Source organism: Bufo gargarizans, chromosome 9, assembly GCF_014858855.1.
Source record: "Bufo gargarizans isolate SCDJY-AF-19 chromosome 9, ASM1485885v1, whole genome shotgun sequence".
Lineage (NCBI taxonomy): Eukaryota > Metazoa > Chordata > Amphibia > Anura > Bufonidae > Bufo > Bufo gargarizans.
In genome coordinates, this window is record NC_058088.1 from 102,864,013 (window position 1) to 102,883,584 (window position 19,572).

General features: G+C 44.0%; 1 protein-coding gene across 3 annotated transcripts in view; it reads right to left on the reverse strand.

Annotated features, from left to right (window-relative positions):
• Positions 1-19,572, reverse strand: part of LAMP2 (lysosomal associated membrane protein 2) — a 65,566-nt gene that overhangs the window by 1,395 nt on the left and 44,599 nt on the right. The window contains exon 9 of one of the 3 annotated variants that reach the window (XM_044305385.1): positions 6,646-7,020. The exons of 1 other annotated variant lie outside the window; for it this stretch is intronic. In XM_044305385.1, the coding sequence (XP_044161320.1) occupies positions 6,881-7,020 (140 nt within the window). In that variant the 3' untranslated portion in view covers positions 6,646-6,880. Of the gene's footprint in view, positions 1-6,645; positions 7,021-16,369; positions 18,563-19,572 lie in introns of those variants that run through there. One more of the 3 variants, XM_044305384.1, reaches the window with a different exon arrangement.

Sequence of the window (19,572 nt, forward strand, 5' to 3'; positions counted from 1 at the left end):
ACGTCCGTCTCATTCACCATTTTCTATGCCTCTTTTATGCACAGAAAAATATCGAAATGTAAGACGATAAGGAAGCTGTCTTACATTTAGAAGTGGTGCTGGATGCGCCACCTCTTCATAACTTCGGTGGCTACACCGCCAGCTATGGGCCTTTATTAAGGTCGGCATCTAAAATGCTGGTCTTAATAAATGTGCCCCAATATTTTTATGATAATAGGTAAAATGCTTAGAATTATGTTATATTATCCAACCAATCAACTGTAAAAGCATCACCTTGCATACGAAAATGAATCTTGACAATTTCCTTGGCAGTTAATAGTGGTCGGCTCCCTTAAAGCATCATTTATAAAGCCAGTGGATATTTGCAACTCACCCAACCTACTGACCATTAACATTTCATTGAGAACATTACTTGGATGCGACACCTTACCAATAAACATTGGGGAACATTTATCCGCAGAGTTGACAGAAGCACACGTTATATATAAAACTGCTAGACTGAGCACAATTCGTGACTTAGTAGACATTGACGTGGACAATGCTGCTGATAGACTGAGAAGCAGGGCTGCCCAAATAGTTGACAAAAGACCAGCAGTTAGTGATGACAGGTCACTTTAGAAGACTGTCCTTCAGTGTGGTTACTGCTTACTCGAGGGCCACCGTCAGATAATAAATTCAGGAGGTAAACCCTGATCGACTTTTCGCACATTATGATGTTAGGTCACATAGGTAACACCGCCCAATTTGGCTGGGGCAGCTTTCCCGCAAGGTTTAAACTTAAAGGGGTTCTGCACTTTGTTTGAACTGATTATCTATCCTCTGGATAGATCATCAGCTTCTGATCAGCAGGGGTCCGACACCCGGGACCCCCGTCGATCAGCTGTTTGAGAAGGCAGCGGCGCTCCAGTAGCGCCGCTGGCCCACTGACGTCACGACTAGTATCAACTAGCATTGGCGGGGGGCTAAGCTCTGTTCACTTGAATGGAGCTTAACCCCGCCACGCTAGTTGATACTAGTCGTGACGTCAGTGGGCTGACGGTAAACAGCGAGAAGGCCGCGGCTGATCGGCGGGGGTCCCGGGGGTTGGACCCCCGCCGATCAGAAGCTGATGATCTATCCAGAGGATAGATCAGTTAAAACAAAGTGCAGAACCCCTTTGAAGATGGACCTGGAGTTGGCACATGAGGGCATTAAAAGATACATTCAAGGCAAAGGTTAGCCACAAAGACAGGCATCTTAGGGGATCTGTGGCAGGCACACTGTGTGGAGGGACCTCTGCAGTGTTTTCTGCATGCTTTGCACTAATTACAGAAAAAAAATCTACAAAAAGGGATAATTAGAAATGTCCCCAAAGTGAGGAATTGTAATTAAATGAAATAGATACCCTTTTATTCAGACTTTGTTTATTTGGTTGGCCCATTAGCCTGCCTGTATAACCACATCACTACTGCAGTCAATCAAAGGCCTCAGAGGCACAAAACCACTGAGGCCAGGGACCGGCTGCAGCAGTCACGCTGGCATACAGCACGTCATCACTTCACCCAAGGCAAGACTTATAGCTTCTTTTGTTATTTTATCACAATTCTTCGCTTTCCTCACATTTTCTATAATCTCAGGAGAACCCTTTTAAGTCAAAAGCAGAATCTAACTAATAAAGATTAGGACCAAACATGCCCATTGAAGTCTATGGTTCTATAACAACCACAGACAGAACACAGATGGCAACCGCATTCTGTCAGTGGTTTTCACTAAACATTGGTAGATGTTCTGGAGTCCCCCTTTCAAGCTAGGTGGAGTACAGATGACACAAGGAGGGCAAAAACCAGACACAAGGGCCAACAATGGACCCTTCACAAACATCTTCACGTTAAACACTGTCTTTTCACGGAGGACGTCATCACTGACATGGACGTGTAAACGAGGAGTTAGTAAGGCTGGGTTCACATCACATTTTTGCCATCCGTTTAACGTATACGTTAAGGGATGCCCCAGACTGATGCCATGCAGTCCATTGTAAAAAAAAAATGATAAAATTAAAAACACTTTAACCAGACTTTGCAGGATTAAAAAAAGCTACACTTTTGTATCCCTTTATTTCCCCAACATATATCTCAAACAGATGGCAGAAACATGATGTGAGCTCACCCTGTCATGTATTGTTGTACATTATACGTTAATAGATGTAACTATTTTACCGTTATATGGCAGATGTGTGGCATAGTAATACATGTAGTTATTAGCCCTTTGCCCCATCTTTTGTGGGACTCTATATACCGTAATTATTGTAGAACAGACATTGTGGTATGATTGCCTTTTTCTACGCTGTGTATGTAGTATAGTATTTGCGCTGTTTACTATGCAGGATAGCAGCAGCATAGCGTAGCGCGTTTGCGTGTGCGGTCTCTAACCTGAGCCTCTTCAGCTGTTGCATAGTCTCCTACTATGAATGGCAACCTGGGACACAATGTGGAGCTACACAGTACTTTGTCAGTGTATGCTAGGGATCAATTATCTTCAGCACTCCAGCTGCTGTGAAACTACAACTCCCAGCATCTCCAAGTGAAAGGAGAATTGTAGTTTCAGAACAGCTGGAGGTTAAGATTTGTGATTCTGTCCCATCAGGTCTTATTTACCATATTTCGACACCAAGCACAACCACAATACAATGGACGGTGCTCTACTTGGTAATTCACAGGAGCACTGATGCCTTCTCAAAACAGCTGATCAACAGGGGTCCCGGGTGTCAGCCCCCCACCGATCAGATACTGGTGACCTATCCAGAGGATAGATCATCAGTAAAATAAAAAGTAAAACCCTTTTAAAGAACAATGAGAAATTTTCCAGGGCCTGAAAAACCCTTTTATTTTACCATGGGCCTACATCCATCAGTTATATAATAACAATTAGTATTCCAAGTGTTAGGAAGCCCTAATGTATGAAGACCTATGGTCAAGAAGCTTCCATAACAAGTCTGGTCACGTGTAAAGGCCAGGTCATCTAAAAGTGACATTAAGGGAATGTCACCAGGAAATTCACTGTCACACCAGACAGAGTGCTTCGTAGAGCTAGCTCAGCTTAATGTAATGATACCTTTCACTTAGCGATACAAATAAGTTGCTTCATTCTGGAGAGAAAACGAAATTACTTTTTAGCCATATGCAAATGAGCAGTTAACCCTTGTTCTTCCCCCATCCTCTGCCAGCCCTTCACTCCCCTTTTGACAGGGCCAGACAAGAGGAAAGCTTGATCTGATGGCTCGGATTGGTAGGGTGCTATAAACAGCCACGTCTACTTACTAGTATGTAAGGAATATTGCTTCTAGGACTACAGTCATCATGAAGTTTTTGCTTACAGTTGTCTTTCCCAGAACATGGATGTCAAATTGTACCAGATTCTAGCCCTTATGCCGATAAATCTCCCAACTGTCATCGGTTAGCAAAAATATGAAAATTAAGAAACTGTAGGATGAATTGTCTAGGAACGCAAGCTTGTCCAACTTATAAGGGGTTTAAAAGAAAGAATGACAGCTTGCCTTCAGATTCCAAGAAAAATTCACCTATCATGGCAAAAAAATAAAAAACTTGATCTCTTTACTGTATACCAGATACTGTACCACCCATCTGTAAATGGATCAACCGCACAAATATTTGGTAATCCTTTAGTATGGCCACGTTCCTGCTCGATAGGGCAATAGCAACTGGAACGTAAATATGCCTACTGTCATCTAGAGGTTAAATGGGTATTTCAGTTATCGTCTATCCACAGAATGGGGGAAAACTACTAAATCGGTAGGGGTCTGACCACATGGACCCCTCTTCTCCTCTTCTCCCCCAAAATGAATGGAGCAGCAGCTCATACATGCTTTTTACTGCTCCATTTATGTCCATCAGACTGCCGGAAAGAGCCAGTCGCTTGCATTCAGCCCAGCAGTCAGACGTCCACCAATCTTAGGGGATAACTTGTTTAAAAATGAAATACCCCTTTAAAGATCATGTCTGTCCTCAATAAGTCTGTATTAGCAAATATTTGCATTCCCCATAATACAACAATTCTGGAGCATGTTCTCTTAGACCACTGTGCTGGGCTTTCTCCTGGAACTAGTGGGTTGGCATTCTTTTCAATGGTGCATTTCTCTAGACACCGACCCTGTCCAATCATTGCCGAGTGTCAGACTGTAGAGATCCCATGCCTTTGACAAGATACTGTATTTTTCACTCCATAAGAAACTTTTTCCTCCAAAAGTGGGGGGAAAATGGCAGTGCGTCTTATGAAGCGAATGCTAATGACTGCTTCCATTTTGGAAGCGCTCTTTTCTACACATAACTGAGGAGTGGTGACTATAGCGCTCCTGGTACTGGCTTTACTCACCAGTGCAGCACTGCAGAAAGAGCGCGCTGGTCTCCCGAGTGGCGGTGCTGTCCAAAGCAGGAAAGTTAAGTTCTTTCATTTACAGGTGAAGATTTGAATATCGTGCAAATTTCATTTATTTCAGTAATGCAACTTAAAAAGTGAAACTAATATATGCAATAGACTCATTACATGCAAAGCGAGATATTTCAAGCCTTTATTTGTTATAATTTGGACGATTATGGCTCACCGCTTATGAAACCCCAAAGTCACAATCTCCGGTGCCCTTTGCTCAGGGAATATGGACTAATTAGCTGACTGGAGTGTGACACTTTAAGCTTAGAATATTTAAACCTTTTCACGATATTCTGATTTTAAAGGATAACTGTCACACTTAGACCCCAATTTCAATTTTCATATATGTAGTTACCAATAACATGATATTCCAGAATCAGTTACTATTAGACTGACTTAGTCCATATTTAATAAGATTCAGCCCTTAGCAACCAGTCTGCATAAAACTGCAATTTCACTATTCAGTTAAGATGGCCGCCACTGCCCTCACCCTGAGGCTAATCCCGCCTGCCCTCACTAGCCAGTAACAATAGCCCCCCAAAAGTGTCAGTAACCAGAGCCCTTCCCCCTAAAGGGTTAATCTCCTGCAGCACAAAGGGGTCCTCTTACCACATGTTGCTTTCATTTATACACTGAGCAGACGGCAGATCTCCCTTCCCTGGTCTGCACTGCACCAACTCTGCATTGTCCAGCTCTGCTGAGTGAGGGAGCGTCTGCCAAGAGCAGGGACAGGGAGAAGTGCACACAGCGCAGGCACTGTTATCAGCTGCTGGGGAGGACCTGGCTTTAATCATTTACTTACAGTCCCTGGCGGTCAGTAATCTGACCTTACCGTATCAGTCTATCGGACCATGCCTAGCAACCCTATTTTAAGCACAGGTAAGTAAGTAGGCAGTACAGGGAACAAAAATGTGGAATTAAGGGGTAATTGAATACACAGTGAAAAGTTGAAATAGGGCCACCAAGGTGATATTAATCACCACAATCCAATACTCAAAAAAAAAAGTTACCCTTTAAAACTGTGTGTTTCCAGCTGTTGCAAAACTACAACTCCCAGCATGCCCGGACAGCCTTTGGTTGTGCAGGCATGCTGGGAGTTGTATTTTTTCAACAGCTGGAGGCACACTGATTGGTAAACACTGCTTTAAAGGGATTCTGTCATCAGAATTTAGGCCTATAAGCTAAACATATGGCCAGGTCCCTACTAATACACAGAATCCTAAATTGACCTTATCAAATGGGCCTGTGGCTCTATAATCATATAAAACAGGTTTTTATAACCTGTCACTCACGTCAAAATGTGTCCAAGGGGACGTCTCACGATGCAGGGTGCCCGGCTGCAGCCATCTCCTTTCGGTGCCCAGCGCCGCCCTCACTTTCATTAGAGCCGCCTCCTCAGCCAGATCGCATGGGCGCATCAGGTTATACCTAGTGCGCATGCGCAGGGACTCCTGGCAGCGGCCTCGCTATGCGAAGTGCGCCGGCCGGCGCATGCACACTTCGCATAACGAGGCCGCAGCCAGGAGTCCCCACGCATGCGCACTAGGTATAACCTGATGCGCCCGTGCGATCTGGCTGAGGAGGCGGCTCTAATGAAAGGGAGGGCGGCAATTTCAATTTAGAGGGCGGACACCAGGCACCCTGCATCGTGAGACGTCCCCTTGGACACATTTTGACATGAGAGACAGGTTTATAGAGGCACAGGAGCATTTGATAAGGTAACGTTAAGATTGTGTATTAGTAGGGACCTGGCCATACGTTTAGCTTATAGGCCTAAATTCTGATGACAGAATCCCTTTAAGTTTCATTAATGCAATTCCTTTTAAGTTGCATTACTGAAATAAATTAACTTTTGCACGCTATAAATTAATTTTTTGCACGCTAATTTTTCAAGTTTCACCTGTACTTTAGGAGTGATCCAAGATCTGAACTGAGGTTTGATGAAAATTATTTTTTCATCCTTTAAAATCTAGGTGCATCTTATAGTGCGAAAAATATGGTATTTCCCGCAAGAATAACAAAAGAAATGCACAATGCAGTTCTAAAACTGTTATTTCATGGAGAATACAAGTATTTAAAGAGACCATGTCAAGATAACCGACAGTTCCTCTCAAGTTGCCCCTAAAGTTTAGGTTCAATATAAAATTCAGCCATCGCTGCACTTGTAAATAAATGCACATGTCAGAGATTTGAACAGTCAGCAGCATATATGAACTACACACATTGTAACGTGGAACTAGATTTTATTGGAGTATTGTTTCTATACAATAATGCAAAATAGCAGATTAGTACATACAGTCTCATTCTAGTGGTACTGGACATGATGAAATACATTCCGTAGAGGACGTGCATTGTGCTTACTGGAGAAATCAAGGGCAATTCTATAGAGGAAACCGCCGTCAGTTCTATTTCGTAGTGCCAAATACTTCCAGCACCAACCCTAAAAAACTTTGAATCCTTAAAAGTTTTGATATCCAGCCGAACGCCGATTCTTGCGGCCAATGAAATAGGCCACCATCACTAGGACTATAAGGGCTCCCAGTGCTGCTCCCACGACTATTGGAACAGTGAAGTTCTGATCTGAAATGCAATCTTCAGCTATATATGGAGAAAAATCAAAAGAAAAAGAAAAAACAAACAAAAAGAAAATAAAAAAAAACTAAAATGGCTGACACATCATAAACTGAATGGATCAAAGATTAAGGCTACTTTCACACGAGCGTTCTGCTGTCCGCTCGTGAGCTCCGTTTGAAGGAGCTCACGAGCGGAGCAGAACGCTTCCGTCCAGCCCTGATGCAGTCTGAATGGATGCGGATCCGCTCAGACTGCATCAGTCTGGCGGCGTTCAGCCTCCGCTCCGCTCGCCTCCGCACGGCCAGGCGGACACCTGAACGCTGCTTGCAGCGTTCGGGTGTCCGCCTGGCCGTGCGGAGGCGTGCGGATCCGTCCAGACTTACAATGTAAGTCAATGGGGACGGATCCGTTTGAAGATGCCACAATATGGCTCAATCTTCAAGCGGATCCGTCCCCCATTGACTTTACATTGAAAGTCTGGACGGATCCGTCTGAGGCTATTTTCACACTTAGCTTTTATATGCCAATATAATGCAGACGGATCCGTTCTGAACGGAGCCTCCGTCTGCATTATTATGATCGGATCCGTTCAGAACGGATCCGATCGAACGCTCGTGTGAAAGTAGCCTAAGTTAGGAGAACAAAAATTAAAATGTAAATAATTTGGGCGTATTAAAGCAAACTGTTGCAATAACCTGATCAATAAAAACAAACAAATAGCTGATCTGGGACTGATAGGAAGTGTGTGTGGGGGAAGCGGAGGTCATGTAGGGCTGAAACAATTACTCGACCCCCCAAAAAATCCTCGATGCAATTTTTTTGCATCGAGGATACATTTGTGTCATGTGACCACAGATCGGGAGTAAAGCACTTGCTGTTACTCACTGCTCCGTGGTCACCCGCCGGCCCGCACCACTTACTGACACATAGTCCAGTCATAGTGCACATAAGCACGCACTACAACCCGACACTGACGTCAGGAAAACGGGGGGGGGGGGGGGGTTTGGAGAGATGAAGGAGCTGTGGAGCAGCGCCCCTACGGGAAAGGCAAGTACTGGCGCTGGGGACATGGCTAGGAGGGCGAGCTGGTGGCTGGGGGGGGGGGGGGGAAGCATATGGCGAGGAGTGGGGAAGCTCATGGCACAAAACACTTAATTATTTTGTTATTAGAGTACTCGAATAATCGTTGCACTAATCGATAGAATACTCCATTACAAAAATAGTCGATCGCTGCAGCCCTAGGGTCATGCTTCACATTATGTCCCACAGGGTTTCAAGAAGGTGATCCTCTATCCACCAGATAACTTGCAACTTTGGTACAATCACTTTAAATGGTATTTTCCATCATACTGTGGGCCACTACATGATCAATGTATATATAAGCGGCGCTTTCTTTGTATCTGTTCTAATTAGCCCAATTCAGTAATTACATCTAGTTGTCTTTTTATTGCATAAAGCTTCACCGGTGAGGGTTATAGGTTTACTAAATGCACAGAACTCCCTTCAAACATGCTGAATATAACAAAGGCTACTGTAACGCGAAAAACATCCAAAGATGTGCAGTACATATTTCCAAAGTTCACATAGCCATAGGAGTTTTTTTTTTTTCCTCAGAACAAGTTGTATTTTCTAATAGCACCATTTAATATTGCATACAATGTAGTGGGAATCTAGAAAATGATTCAATATGAGGGGGGGGGGGGTTAAAGTTACTTTTATTCAACCAGAAAGTAATTTTTTGATGGGAAATGACATGGGTGTCTCCCAAAAGATAATAAGACTATGTACAAGAGGCATTATTGTGGGGGGAAAAAACAAAAAACATTTCTCAGCTTTTATTTACATTTGAGCAAAAAAAAGTGTCCAGTCGAAAATCATTCATACCCTTCACAAACTGTCACAGTCTGTGGGAAAATCCAAAGTTCTATACCATTCCAAATAGTCCAAGCTGTACTAAAGCATCCTAATTACCCTAATTAATTGGGAACAGCTGCTTTAATCAACTCAACAGGTGAAAAACAGCAGCTCTCTGCAGTTGGTTTGTGGACAGTCATGGCTAAGACAAAGGAGCTCAGCGAGGACCTGCGCATTGTGGCTGCTCACAAGTCAGGAAAGGGCTACAAGGCCATTTCTAAATGTTTTCAAGTTCCAGTGGCTACAGTGCAAAGTATTATAAAAAAAAATAAAAAATAAAATACAAGATGTTCTGCACTGTGGAAAAATTTTAGAGGACGTGGTCAGAAGCCAAAAGTGACACCTGTGCTGGCCAGGAGGATAGTTAGGCTCCATTCACAAATCCGCAACGTGTTTTGCGGATCCATATGTCCCCAAAACACGGACAGCCGATACTATAGAATATGCCTATTCTTGTCCGCAATTGCGGACAAGAATAGGACTTTTTTTTTTTTTTTTTTTCGGGAACGGAATTGCAGACCCGGAAGTGCGGGTCCACAATTCCATTCCGCAAAATGCGGAATGAAATTGCGGACATGTGAATAGACCCTTAGAGAGGTGAAAAAGAATCCAAGGATCACCACCAAGGCCATCCTGGTGAATCTGGGCTCTGCTGGTGGCAATGTCTCAAACAGACAATCCAACGGACACTACACACTGCTGGGTTCCACGGATGCAGACCAAGGAGGACGCCACTTCTCCAGATAAGGCACACAAAAGCTCGCTTGGCCTTTGCAAAAGCTCATCTGGACAAAGAAGACTTCTGGTCTTCTGTGTTATGGTCAGATTAAACAAATATTGAATTGTTTGGTCACAATGATGTTTCCTTCATTTGGCGTAAAAAAAAAAAAAGAAGAAGCCTTCAACCCAAAGAACCTGTGGAGACATGCAAAAAGTGGTTCTGCTATTATAGGAAGGGTTTGATTGCTGTAATAGCCAATAGCTTTTCTATTGATTATTGAGAAGGGTATGAATAGTTTTGGACTGGACACTTTTTGCTCAAATGTAAATAAAAGCTGAGATTTTTTTTCCCACAATAATGCCTCTTGTACATAGTCTTATTATCTTTTGGGAGACACCTATGTCATTTCCCGTCAAAAAATTACTTGCTGGTTGAATAAAAGTCAAAATTTGCCAGGGGTATGAATAATGTGCATCCGTTCTATGCATTGGGGACCGCAAATTGTGGTTCCCAATGCACGGGCAACTTCTATGAGGCGGCCAGGACGGATCGAGACCCATTCAACTTGAACTTTTTTTTTTTCTTTTAAAAAGGGGTTGTTCAAGTTGGGCCCCAGTCACATGACCGTAGTTTTGCTTGGCATTTTCTGGCGATCGGGTGTTACCCCATTCATTTCAATGGGGCCACAAAAATTCTGTACATCTGTTACAAAGCCCTGCCAAAAAGATAGAACACATCCTATTCTTGTCCATTTTGAACGCCATCTGTATTCTTTGCAGATCCGCATTTTGCAGACCGCAAAATGCATACAGTCGTGTGATTGCACCCTTATCACTAACCCCAATAACAGGGGTTTTATTCCCCGGATCTGATTGAGCAGCAGGTTGTGCAGGTTCCCCGCCAGTCCATTCATTGTCTATGGGACTGACGGAAACAGCCGACTACAGTGCTCAGCTATTTCCAGCAGTCCCATAAAGAATTAATATAGCATGCTTGAGCTGCAGCTCCATCAAATCAGATCGGGGGAACAGGACCCCCGTTATAGGCATCAGTGGAGGTGGTCAGACCCCAGTGATCAGTTAGTGATCCCCCATCCACCAGATAACTTGCAACCTTGGCAAAAATCCCTTTAAAAATTGTATTTGCCATCATACCTTAGACCACTATACTATCAATTCATACATAAGCTGGGTTTTCTCTGCGTATGCTCTAATTAGCATAATTCATTCATTACATCTAGTTGTCTTTTTATTGTATAAAGCTTCACTTGTGAGGGTTATAGGTTTACTAAATGCACAGCAGAACCCTTTATAAAACATGCTGAATGTACCACAGGATACTGTTAAACACGGCACGGGCGTGATACCGGGGGTCATCTCTAGTATAGTCTGCTTTCTTTACAAGTGTCAATTTGCGTTAATCTGGAACATCCCTTTAACCACTTCAGCCCCGCTAGCTGAAACCCCCTTCATGACCAGAGCACTTTTTACACTTCGGCACTACACTCCTTTCACCGTTTATCGCTCGGTCATGCAACTTACCACCCAAATGAATTTTACCTCCTTTTCTTCTCACTAATGGAGCTTTCATTTGGTGGTATTTTATTGCTGCTGACATTTTTACTTTTTTTGTTATTAATCAAAATGTAACGATTTTTTTGCAAAAAAATGACATTTTTCACTTTCAGCTGTAAAATTCTGCAAAAAAAAACGACATCCATATATAAATTTTTCGCCAAATTTATTGTTCTACATGTCTTTGATTAAAAAAAAATGTTTGGGCAAAAAAAGAAAATGGTTTGGGTAAAAGTTATAGCGTTTACAAACTATGGTACAAAAATGTGAATTTCCGCTTTTTGAAACAGCTCTGACTTTCTGAGCATCTGTCATGTTTCCTGAGGTTCTACAATGCCCAAACAGTAGAAAACCCCCACAAATGACCCCATTTCGGAAAGTAGACACCCTAAGGTATTCGCTGATGGGCATAGTGAGTTCATAGAACTTTTTATTTTTTGTCACAAGTTAGCGGAAAATGATTATTTTTTTTTCTCTTTTTTCCTTACAAAGTCTCATATTCCACTAACTTGCGACAAAAAATAAAAAATTCTAGGAACTCGCCATGCCCCTCACGGAATACCTTGGGGTGTCTTCTTTCCAAAATGGGGTCACTTGTGGCGTAATTATACTGCCCTGGCAATTTAGGGGCCCATATGTGTGAGAAGTACTTTGCAATCAAAATCTGGAAAAAATGACCGGTGAAATCCGAAAGGTGCACTTTGGAATATGTGCCCCTTTGCCCACCTTGGCATCAAAAAAGTGTCACACATCTGGTATCGCCGTACTCAGGATAAGTTGGGGAATGTGTTTTGGGGTGTCATTTTACATATACCCATGCTGGGTGAGAAAAATATCTTGGCAAAAGACAACTTTTCCCATTTTTTTATACAAAGTTGGCATTTGACCAAGATATTTTTCTCACCCAGCATGGGTATATGTAAAATGACACCCCAAAACACATTCCCCAACTTCTCCTGAGTACGGCGATACCAGATGTGTCACACTTTTTTGCAGCCTAGATGCGCAAAGGTGCCCAAATTCCTTTTAGGAGGGCATTTTTAGACATTTGGATCCCAGGCTTCTTCTCACGCTTTAGGGCCCCTAAAAAGCCAGAGCAGTATAAATACCCCACATGTGACCCCACTTTGGAAAGAAGACACCCCAAGGTATCCAATGAGGGGCCTGGCAAGTTCATAGAAAAAAAAAAAATTCGCATAAGTTAGCGGAAATTGATTATTTTTTTTTGTTTTTTCTCACAAAGTCTCACTTTCCGCTAACTTAGGACAAAAATTTAAATCTTTCATGGACTCAATATGCCCCTCAGCAAATACCTTGGGGTGTCTTCTTTCCAAAATGGGGTCAGTTGTGGGGTGTTTGTACTGCCCTGGCATTTGAGGGTCTCCGCAATCATTACATGTATGGCCAGCATTAGGAGTTTCTGCTATTCTCCTTATATTGAGCATACAGGTAATGAGATTTTTTTTTCCGTTCAGCCTCTGGGCTGAAAGAAAAAAATGAACGGCACAGATTTCTTCATTCGCATCGATCAATGTGGATGAAAAAATCTCTGCCCAGAAAAAAAAATGGAGGGGAAAGGCATCTGCCAGGACATAGGAGCTCCGCCCTACATCCATACCCACTTAGCTCGTATGCCCTGGCAAACCAGATTTCTCCATTCACATCAATCGATGTGGATGAATAAATCATTGCCAGGATTATATATATTTTTTTTTATATATATATATATATATATATATATATATATATATATATATATACACAAAATGTTTGCCAAAGCATAGGAACGCCGCCTCCTCCTCAGCTCGTATGCCTCGGCAAACGTATCTGTTACTGCAGAGGAGAAAATCCCGTCTTGCAGCGCCGCATACACCGACTTGCGTGTAATCTGACAGCAGCGCAATGCTTCTGTCAGAATGCACATCGGTGCTGCAGCTGGTCGATCGGTTGGTCCACCTGGAAGGTAAAAAGACCAAAAAAAAAAAAAAAAAAAAACCAGGCCGCAACGCAATAATTTTATTAACTTTGCAACAGAACATGTAACTAACTTTTTAACTGAACATTAACCTTTTTGCTTACTGGTGTTTTTTTTTTTGTTTTTGTTTTTTTTACCTTTATAGAACAAACCTCTCCTTCCCCATGGGTCAATGTGCAAAGCGCAATTCGCCCAAAGATGTGGCGAAGTGCGTTATGCACTTTGTCCCATGTGAAAGGAGACGTTTGCAGCAGCAGTGAGTGAATGGGCCCTAATAGCCCTGTGTGCCTATCCTGGTGAGATGATCCCTATGCTAATAGTGTACCTGTGAGTGGTACTTCCGGAAACACTCTCCAAAGCATAGGGCAGGGTGGTCAGGACAGTCAGGACAGAAATAGCGGGTGTCACGCCTTATTCCACTCCTGCTACAGACACAACATCTTTTTCGGGGTGACGGTTGGGTTGAGGTACCAGGAACGACATTGGGGAAATGTCGCTCGTGTAGATGGCTAACTACACTGGTGGATGGGGCCACGGAACCTCCTGGGTACAGGAGGTTCTCGATGCTCTCTTCCTGAAATTTGAGGAAGGATCTAGTTCTCCCAGCCTTACTGTAGAGAACAAAACTATTGTACAGAGCCAATTGAATTAAATATACAGACACCTTCTTATACCAGCGTCTGGTTCTGCGGGAAACTAAATACGGAGACAACATCTGGTCATTGAAGTCCACCCCTCCCATGTGGAGGTTATAGTCGTGGACTGAGAGGGGCTTTTCAATGACACGGGTTGCTCGCTCAATTTGTATTGTCGTGTCTGCGTGAATGGAGGAGAGCATGTAAACGTCACGCTTGTCTCTCCATTTCACCGCAAGCAGTTCTTCGTTACACAGTGCGGCCCTCTGCCCCCTTGCAAGACGGGTGGTAACGAGCCGTTGGGGGAAGCCCGCGCGTCTAGTTCGCGCGGTACCACAGGCGCCAATCCGTTCTAGATCCGAAATTTGTGGGTATAGCCTGTGGCCCTTTCACAGAGCTTATACAATTTGACCCCATACCGGGCGCGCTTGCTTGGGATGTATTGTTTGAAGCCAAGGCGCCCGGTAAAATGTATCAGGGAATCGTCTATGCAGATGTTTTGCTCTGGGGTATAAATATCTGCAAGTTTCTGGTTGAAATGGTCTATGAGGGGCCGAATTTTGTGGAGCCGGTCAAAAGCAGGGTGGCCCCTGGGACAGGAGGCGGTGTTGTCACTAAAGTGCAGGAAACGCAGGATGGCCTCAAAACGTGCCCTGGACATAGCAGCAGAGAACATGGGCATGTGATGAATCGGGTTCGTGGACCAATATGACCGCAATTCATGCTTTTTTGTCAGGCCCATGTTGAGGAGGAGGCCCAGAAAAGTTTTAATTTCGGAAACTTGGACTGGTTTCCACCGGAAAGGCTGGGCATAAAAGCTTCCCGGGTTAGCGGTGATAAATTGTGTGGCATATCTGTTTGTTTCGGCCACAACTATGTCTAAAAGCTCCGCAGTCAAGAACAGCTCAAAAAATCCCAGGGCCGAACCGATCTGAGCTGTCTCAACCCGAACTCCAGACTGGGCAGTGAAAGGGAAAACTACAGGTGCGGCTGAAGTTGGGGACTGCCAATCAGGGTTTGCCAGCACCTCTGGGATTCTAGGGGCTCTACGGGCACGTCTTTGCGGTGGCTGCGACGGGGTCACTACTGCACGTGCCACCGTACCAGCTTCAACTGCCCTTCTGGTGCTCGCTACTTCACCAGGTTGTACGGCAGTGCTGGTACTAGGTCCAAGGAGGGCTGGGCTGCTGGTGTATGCCTCACCACGTAATCGGACAGCACCAGCCCCACTCTGCTGCTCTTGAAGCGGATCCTGCGCAACCTGTGGTCTAGCGACACGGGGCCGGGTACGCCTGGTGGTATCAGGGACCTCAGCCTCCTCGTCCGAACTTTGGGTCAGAGAGCCACTGCTTTCTACAGGTTCGTATTCTGACCCGCTGGATTCATCAGATGAGGGTTCCCACTCCTCATCCGACTGGGTCAGAAGCCTGTAGGCCTCTTCAGAAGAATACCCCCTGTTAGACATGTGGGCAACTAAATTTAGGGGTATTCCCTGAGACTACCCAAGAAAAAAAAAGCAAGCCTGTCTTACAAAGGGGAGGCTAGCGAAGTACCGGAGGCCGCTGCGGTTGATAAAAAAAAAATATCAAAACTGATTTTTTTATCGCCGCAGTGCGTGTAAAGTGATTGTGCAGTGATCCAAAAAAAAATTTTTTTTTGTCACTGCGGTGGGGCGGGTGTGGGCGAACGCACGTGTGGGCGACCGATCAGGCCTGATCGGGCAAACACTGCGTTTTGGGTGGAGGGCGAGCTAAAGTGACACTAGTACTATTATAGATCTGACCGTGATCAGTTTTGATCACTTTCAGATACTATAAAAGTACAAATGCTGATTAGCGATACGCTAATCAGCGAATAACGGACTGCGGTGCGGTGTGGCTGGGCGCTAACTGATCGCTAACTACCTAACCAAGGGGCCTAAACTATACCTAAAACCTAACGGTCAATACCAGTGAAAAAAAAAAAGGGACAGTTTACACTGATCACTTTTTTCCTTTCACTAGTGATTGACAAAGGGGTGATCAAAGGGTTAATTGGGGTTCAGGGGGGTGATCTGGGGCTAAAGTGTGCTGTTTGGTGTACTCACTGTGAAGCCTGCTCCTCTGCTGGATCCAACCGACGAAAAGAACCAGCAGAGGAGCAGGCAGCCATATAACAGATCATATTTACAAATATGATCTGATATATGGCTCTGTGATTGGCTTTTTTGAAAATCATCAGCTTGCCAGCCGCGATCATTGGCTGGCAAGCTGATGACGAAATGGTCCCTGACGAAATGCCGGCGCGAACTGCGCATGCGCGGGCCGCATAGCGCGTCATCTCGCGAGATGACGCGTATATGCGTCGTTGTGCGCAGCGCTGCCGCCTCCGGACCGCACATCTGCGTTAGGCGGTCCGGAGGCGGTTAAGATGTTAAGACACTGGTGGCTACCAACAAGTGACCTGGTGTCAACAGCCAAAATATAGGAGATGGGACCTATTCAACTTTCCGACTGTCCTCAGGAAATAAAGATTGAGAGAAAATAAAATAGAAATGATTTACGTTCCACATTGATTTTGGTCACTCAGTTTTATTGTAATTTGGTTATAATGGTTATTAATTATTCATATAATCAGTTTAACCAGAGCAGAATCTTAAAAAAAAAAAAATATATATAATAATAATCTCTACAAACAAGAACACACATTTGGGATTTTTTATTTTTTTTTCTAAGTACATCGCATTGCAGAAGAACAGGACAGGTGTTAGATTTGTCCCCTTGGACTGACCAATGTAAAGGTTATGTATAATATTCCACTGAACACAAAACGTTAAACTAAGAACATAGGCAGACTTCTGAAACTGGAAAGCCAAATATCCACCATGTTATTAGGCGGGACAACAGTCTACCAATAACAGACCCATAAGGCTTTGTTCACCAAAAATTTTGCGACTGAAAACCACTTCCATATATGAATGATGGCCTAGACAGAATACGACTGCATGCGACATGGCCATGGGCTGGATTTAGTTTTTTTACTCATTGGTTAGCTCCAGTGTGTATGATTATTTCTCTAGCACAAGCATTGATTTCTGCAAGGTGCACAGATAAAGGGGAAGGTCGCAGACATGAGCTGGAGACCTCCGCCATGTGATATTGTCCACCTTCTTTACACCAGGTATCCTCAAACTGTGGCCCTCCAGCAAAACTACAACTCCCAGCATGCCAAAACAGCCTACAGGTATCAGCCTACAGCAGGGCATTGTGGGAGTTGTAGTTTTACAACAGCTGGAGGGCCGCAGTTTGAGGATGCCCGCTTTACATGGTCAACTGTCCAAGAAGCAATCTAGGACACAGACTTGGATACAAAAATCATTTTTATAAAACAGGTGATTTATAGGGAAACCAATAATGTAGTGGTTCAGGTATAGAGAGTGATTCGACTTTGGGGGTGAGCTAACGTGGTTTAGAATTTAACAAATTCAATTAATTTTCAAGTAAAACTGTGCCTGTATAAGCTGGAAAAAAAAAATCCCTACAACTGTAAATTGCCCAAAAAAAAAAAAAAAAAAAAAAAGGTACAACAGGCCACTCAAACAGCACATCAAAACGGTCTAATCAAATTGTGGCCTATGACGTGCAAGAGCCACAGAGCAGCTTTCATTTTCATTTTACCGCAGCAGATTAGGAAATAAAAGAGTATACAACTGGTTGCTATGGGCAAAGAAAAAAATTCCTTTAGACAGTCTTGATAAATGTGGTCCAAAAGGGTCTCATTTATCACTGCGAATTAACAAAAAAACTGTCCTTGCTTTTTCCTGCTTTCATTTCCCAATTTGCTCAGAGAAAGCCATGATTTGGTGCCAAAGCCAATGTCCTTTAGACAGTGTTGTTAAAATGAGACCCATATGAGCCCCTTAGAGCCTGGACACGAGGGCCCATGACGGCCAATGTTACCTGGATTCATGTTTATACTATACTAAATGGACCAGTTTTCTTCATATTTGATAGGAGCACAGGGCTATACCTGGGCAGCTATGTTTGAAGAGGCAGCAGAACAGTGGTAGGTCCTGCTGTATTTGGATGTAATACAGGAGTGGACCTCGGCTGAGTGGTTTCCTACTGATGTCAAATCCTAAGTAACAGCAAGGACTGGATTCGGGTAAGGTCACATGTGGCGGCTATAAACCACACTGATATTAGGTCTACCAGCAACCATTGACAATGGTGCCAATCTGCAGTAAGACTGCATGCCAACGCGGTTTTCACCCACATCGCTGCTGCCGTTACAGGTGTCCTTTCCCTAATAAACATCTAAATTTGGAATGACACAAAAGCAACTGCAAGACTGAACATGGTCAGGGGCTGTGAAGTGTTCCCTTCTATTTTAGCAGCATTCGATGAAATATTCTTAGTTGCAGGACACTGACAGCCTGCATCCGTCATGCATCTACAAGTCCTAGCATGCCGAGCCGGCAAAGCTGCATTACAGAACTTGTAGTTCCACGACGGCTGAGGACACGCAATGGCCGTAGCCTGAAACAGTCAATAGTGGGAAAGACGCACGTTGCAGATTAACTTGCACCCACTTCAAAAAGTACAAATCAGAGGGCAGTGGGGTGACAATTATAGGGTCTGGTATCCGGCATAGGTTTTTCTTCTACCAATTAAGTAAGCAATCACTATAATGACAATTAAGCCTGCAAGTGCAGCACCAACTATGATTGGAATTAAAATGTTGTCGTCGTCGAGGGAACATTCAGAAGCTGTAAAATGGGAAAAAAAAATTAAAATGGGTGAAAATGAAAAAAATTAATAAAAATGACGTGTAAATGAAAGCCAAAAGAAAGCTTAAAACACACATCAACCTATTCAGGAAACACGAGCCTAGAGTCTAAGGAAATGTGGTGTCACAAGCAACTAATGGCCCTAGAGATGATCATTATAAAACATTAAAGGGACACCGACAGGCCCAAAAAGCATATTTAGGTATATATGACAGTACAGGTCATATAAAGTGTATTAGAATCATCTAAGTATCCCCCCTGTCCACCTCATAATACAGTAATCTGAAGTTTTATAACCTGCTTTCATCGTGTTCAATCTGCCCAAGGGACGGTGTGTTTCATCTGAACTTGCGCCCAGCCAGCCTCGCCACAACTGCCGTTTGAAGCGCTGCCCAGCTAATCAATATTCACTTCGCTGGGCGGCTACTAGTGTCCCCGGCCATCTTCAGCGCATGCGCCCGGCACCCTCACTGGCCGGGATCGCATCGCGCCTGCGCACAGTCTGATTCCCAGAGGCCGATGCAACCTCTGCTTAATGCGCATGCGCCGGGCACAGCAGCGCTTCAGAGTAGCCGCCCAGCGAAGTGAATATTGATTAGCTGGGCGGCGCTTCAAACGGCAGTTGTGGCGAGGCTGGCTAGGCGCAAGTTCAGATAAAACACCGCCCCTTGGGCAGATTAAACACGATGAAAGCAGGTTATAAAACTTCTTTTTACTGTATTTATAAGGTGGACAGGGGGGATACTTAGATGATTCTAATACACTTTATATGACCTGTACTGTCATATATATACCTAAATATGCTTTTTGGGCCTGTCAGTGTCCCTTTAAGATTCTTGTGGCTACAACCTGAATGAGCCAGTGAAGGCCCACAGGATCAGGGGTAACTATTAGATAGGTGGTCCAACTGGTAGGATCCAGACAGAATCTGGGGGCCTGTAGCCATGAAAAAAATGAAGAGTTGCTGGAGGACCTTGCACACTGATCTG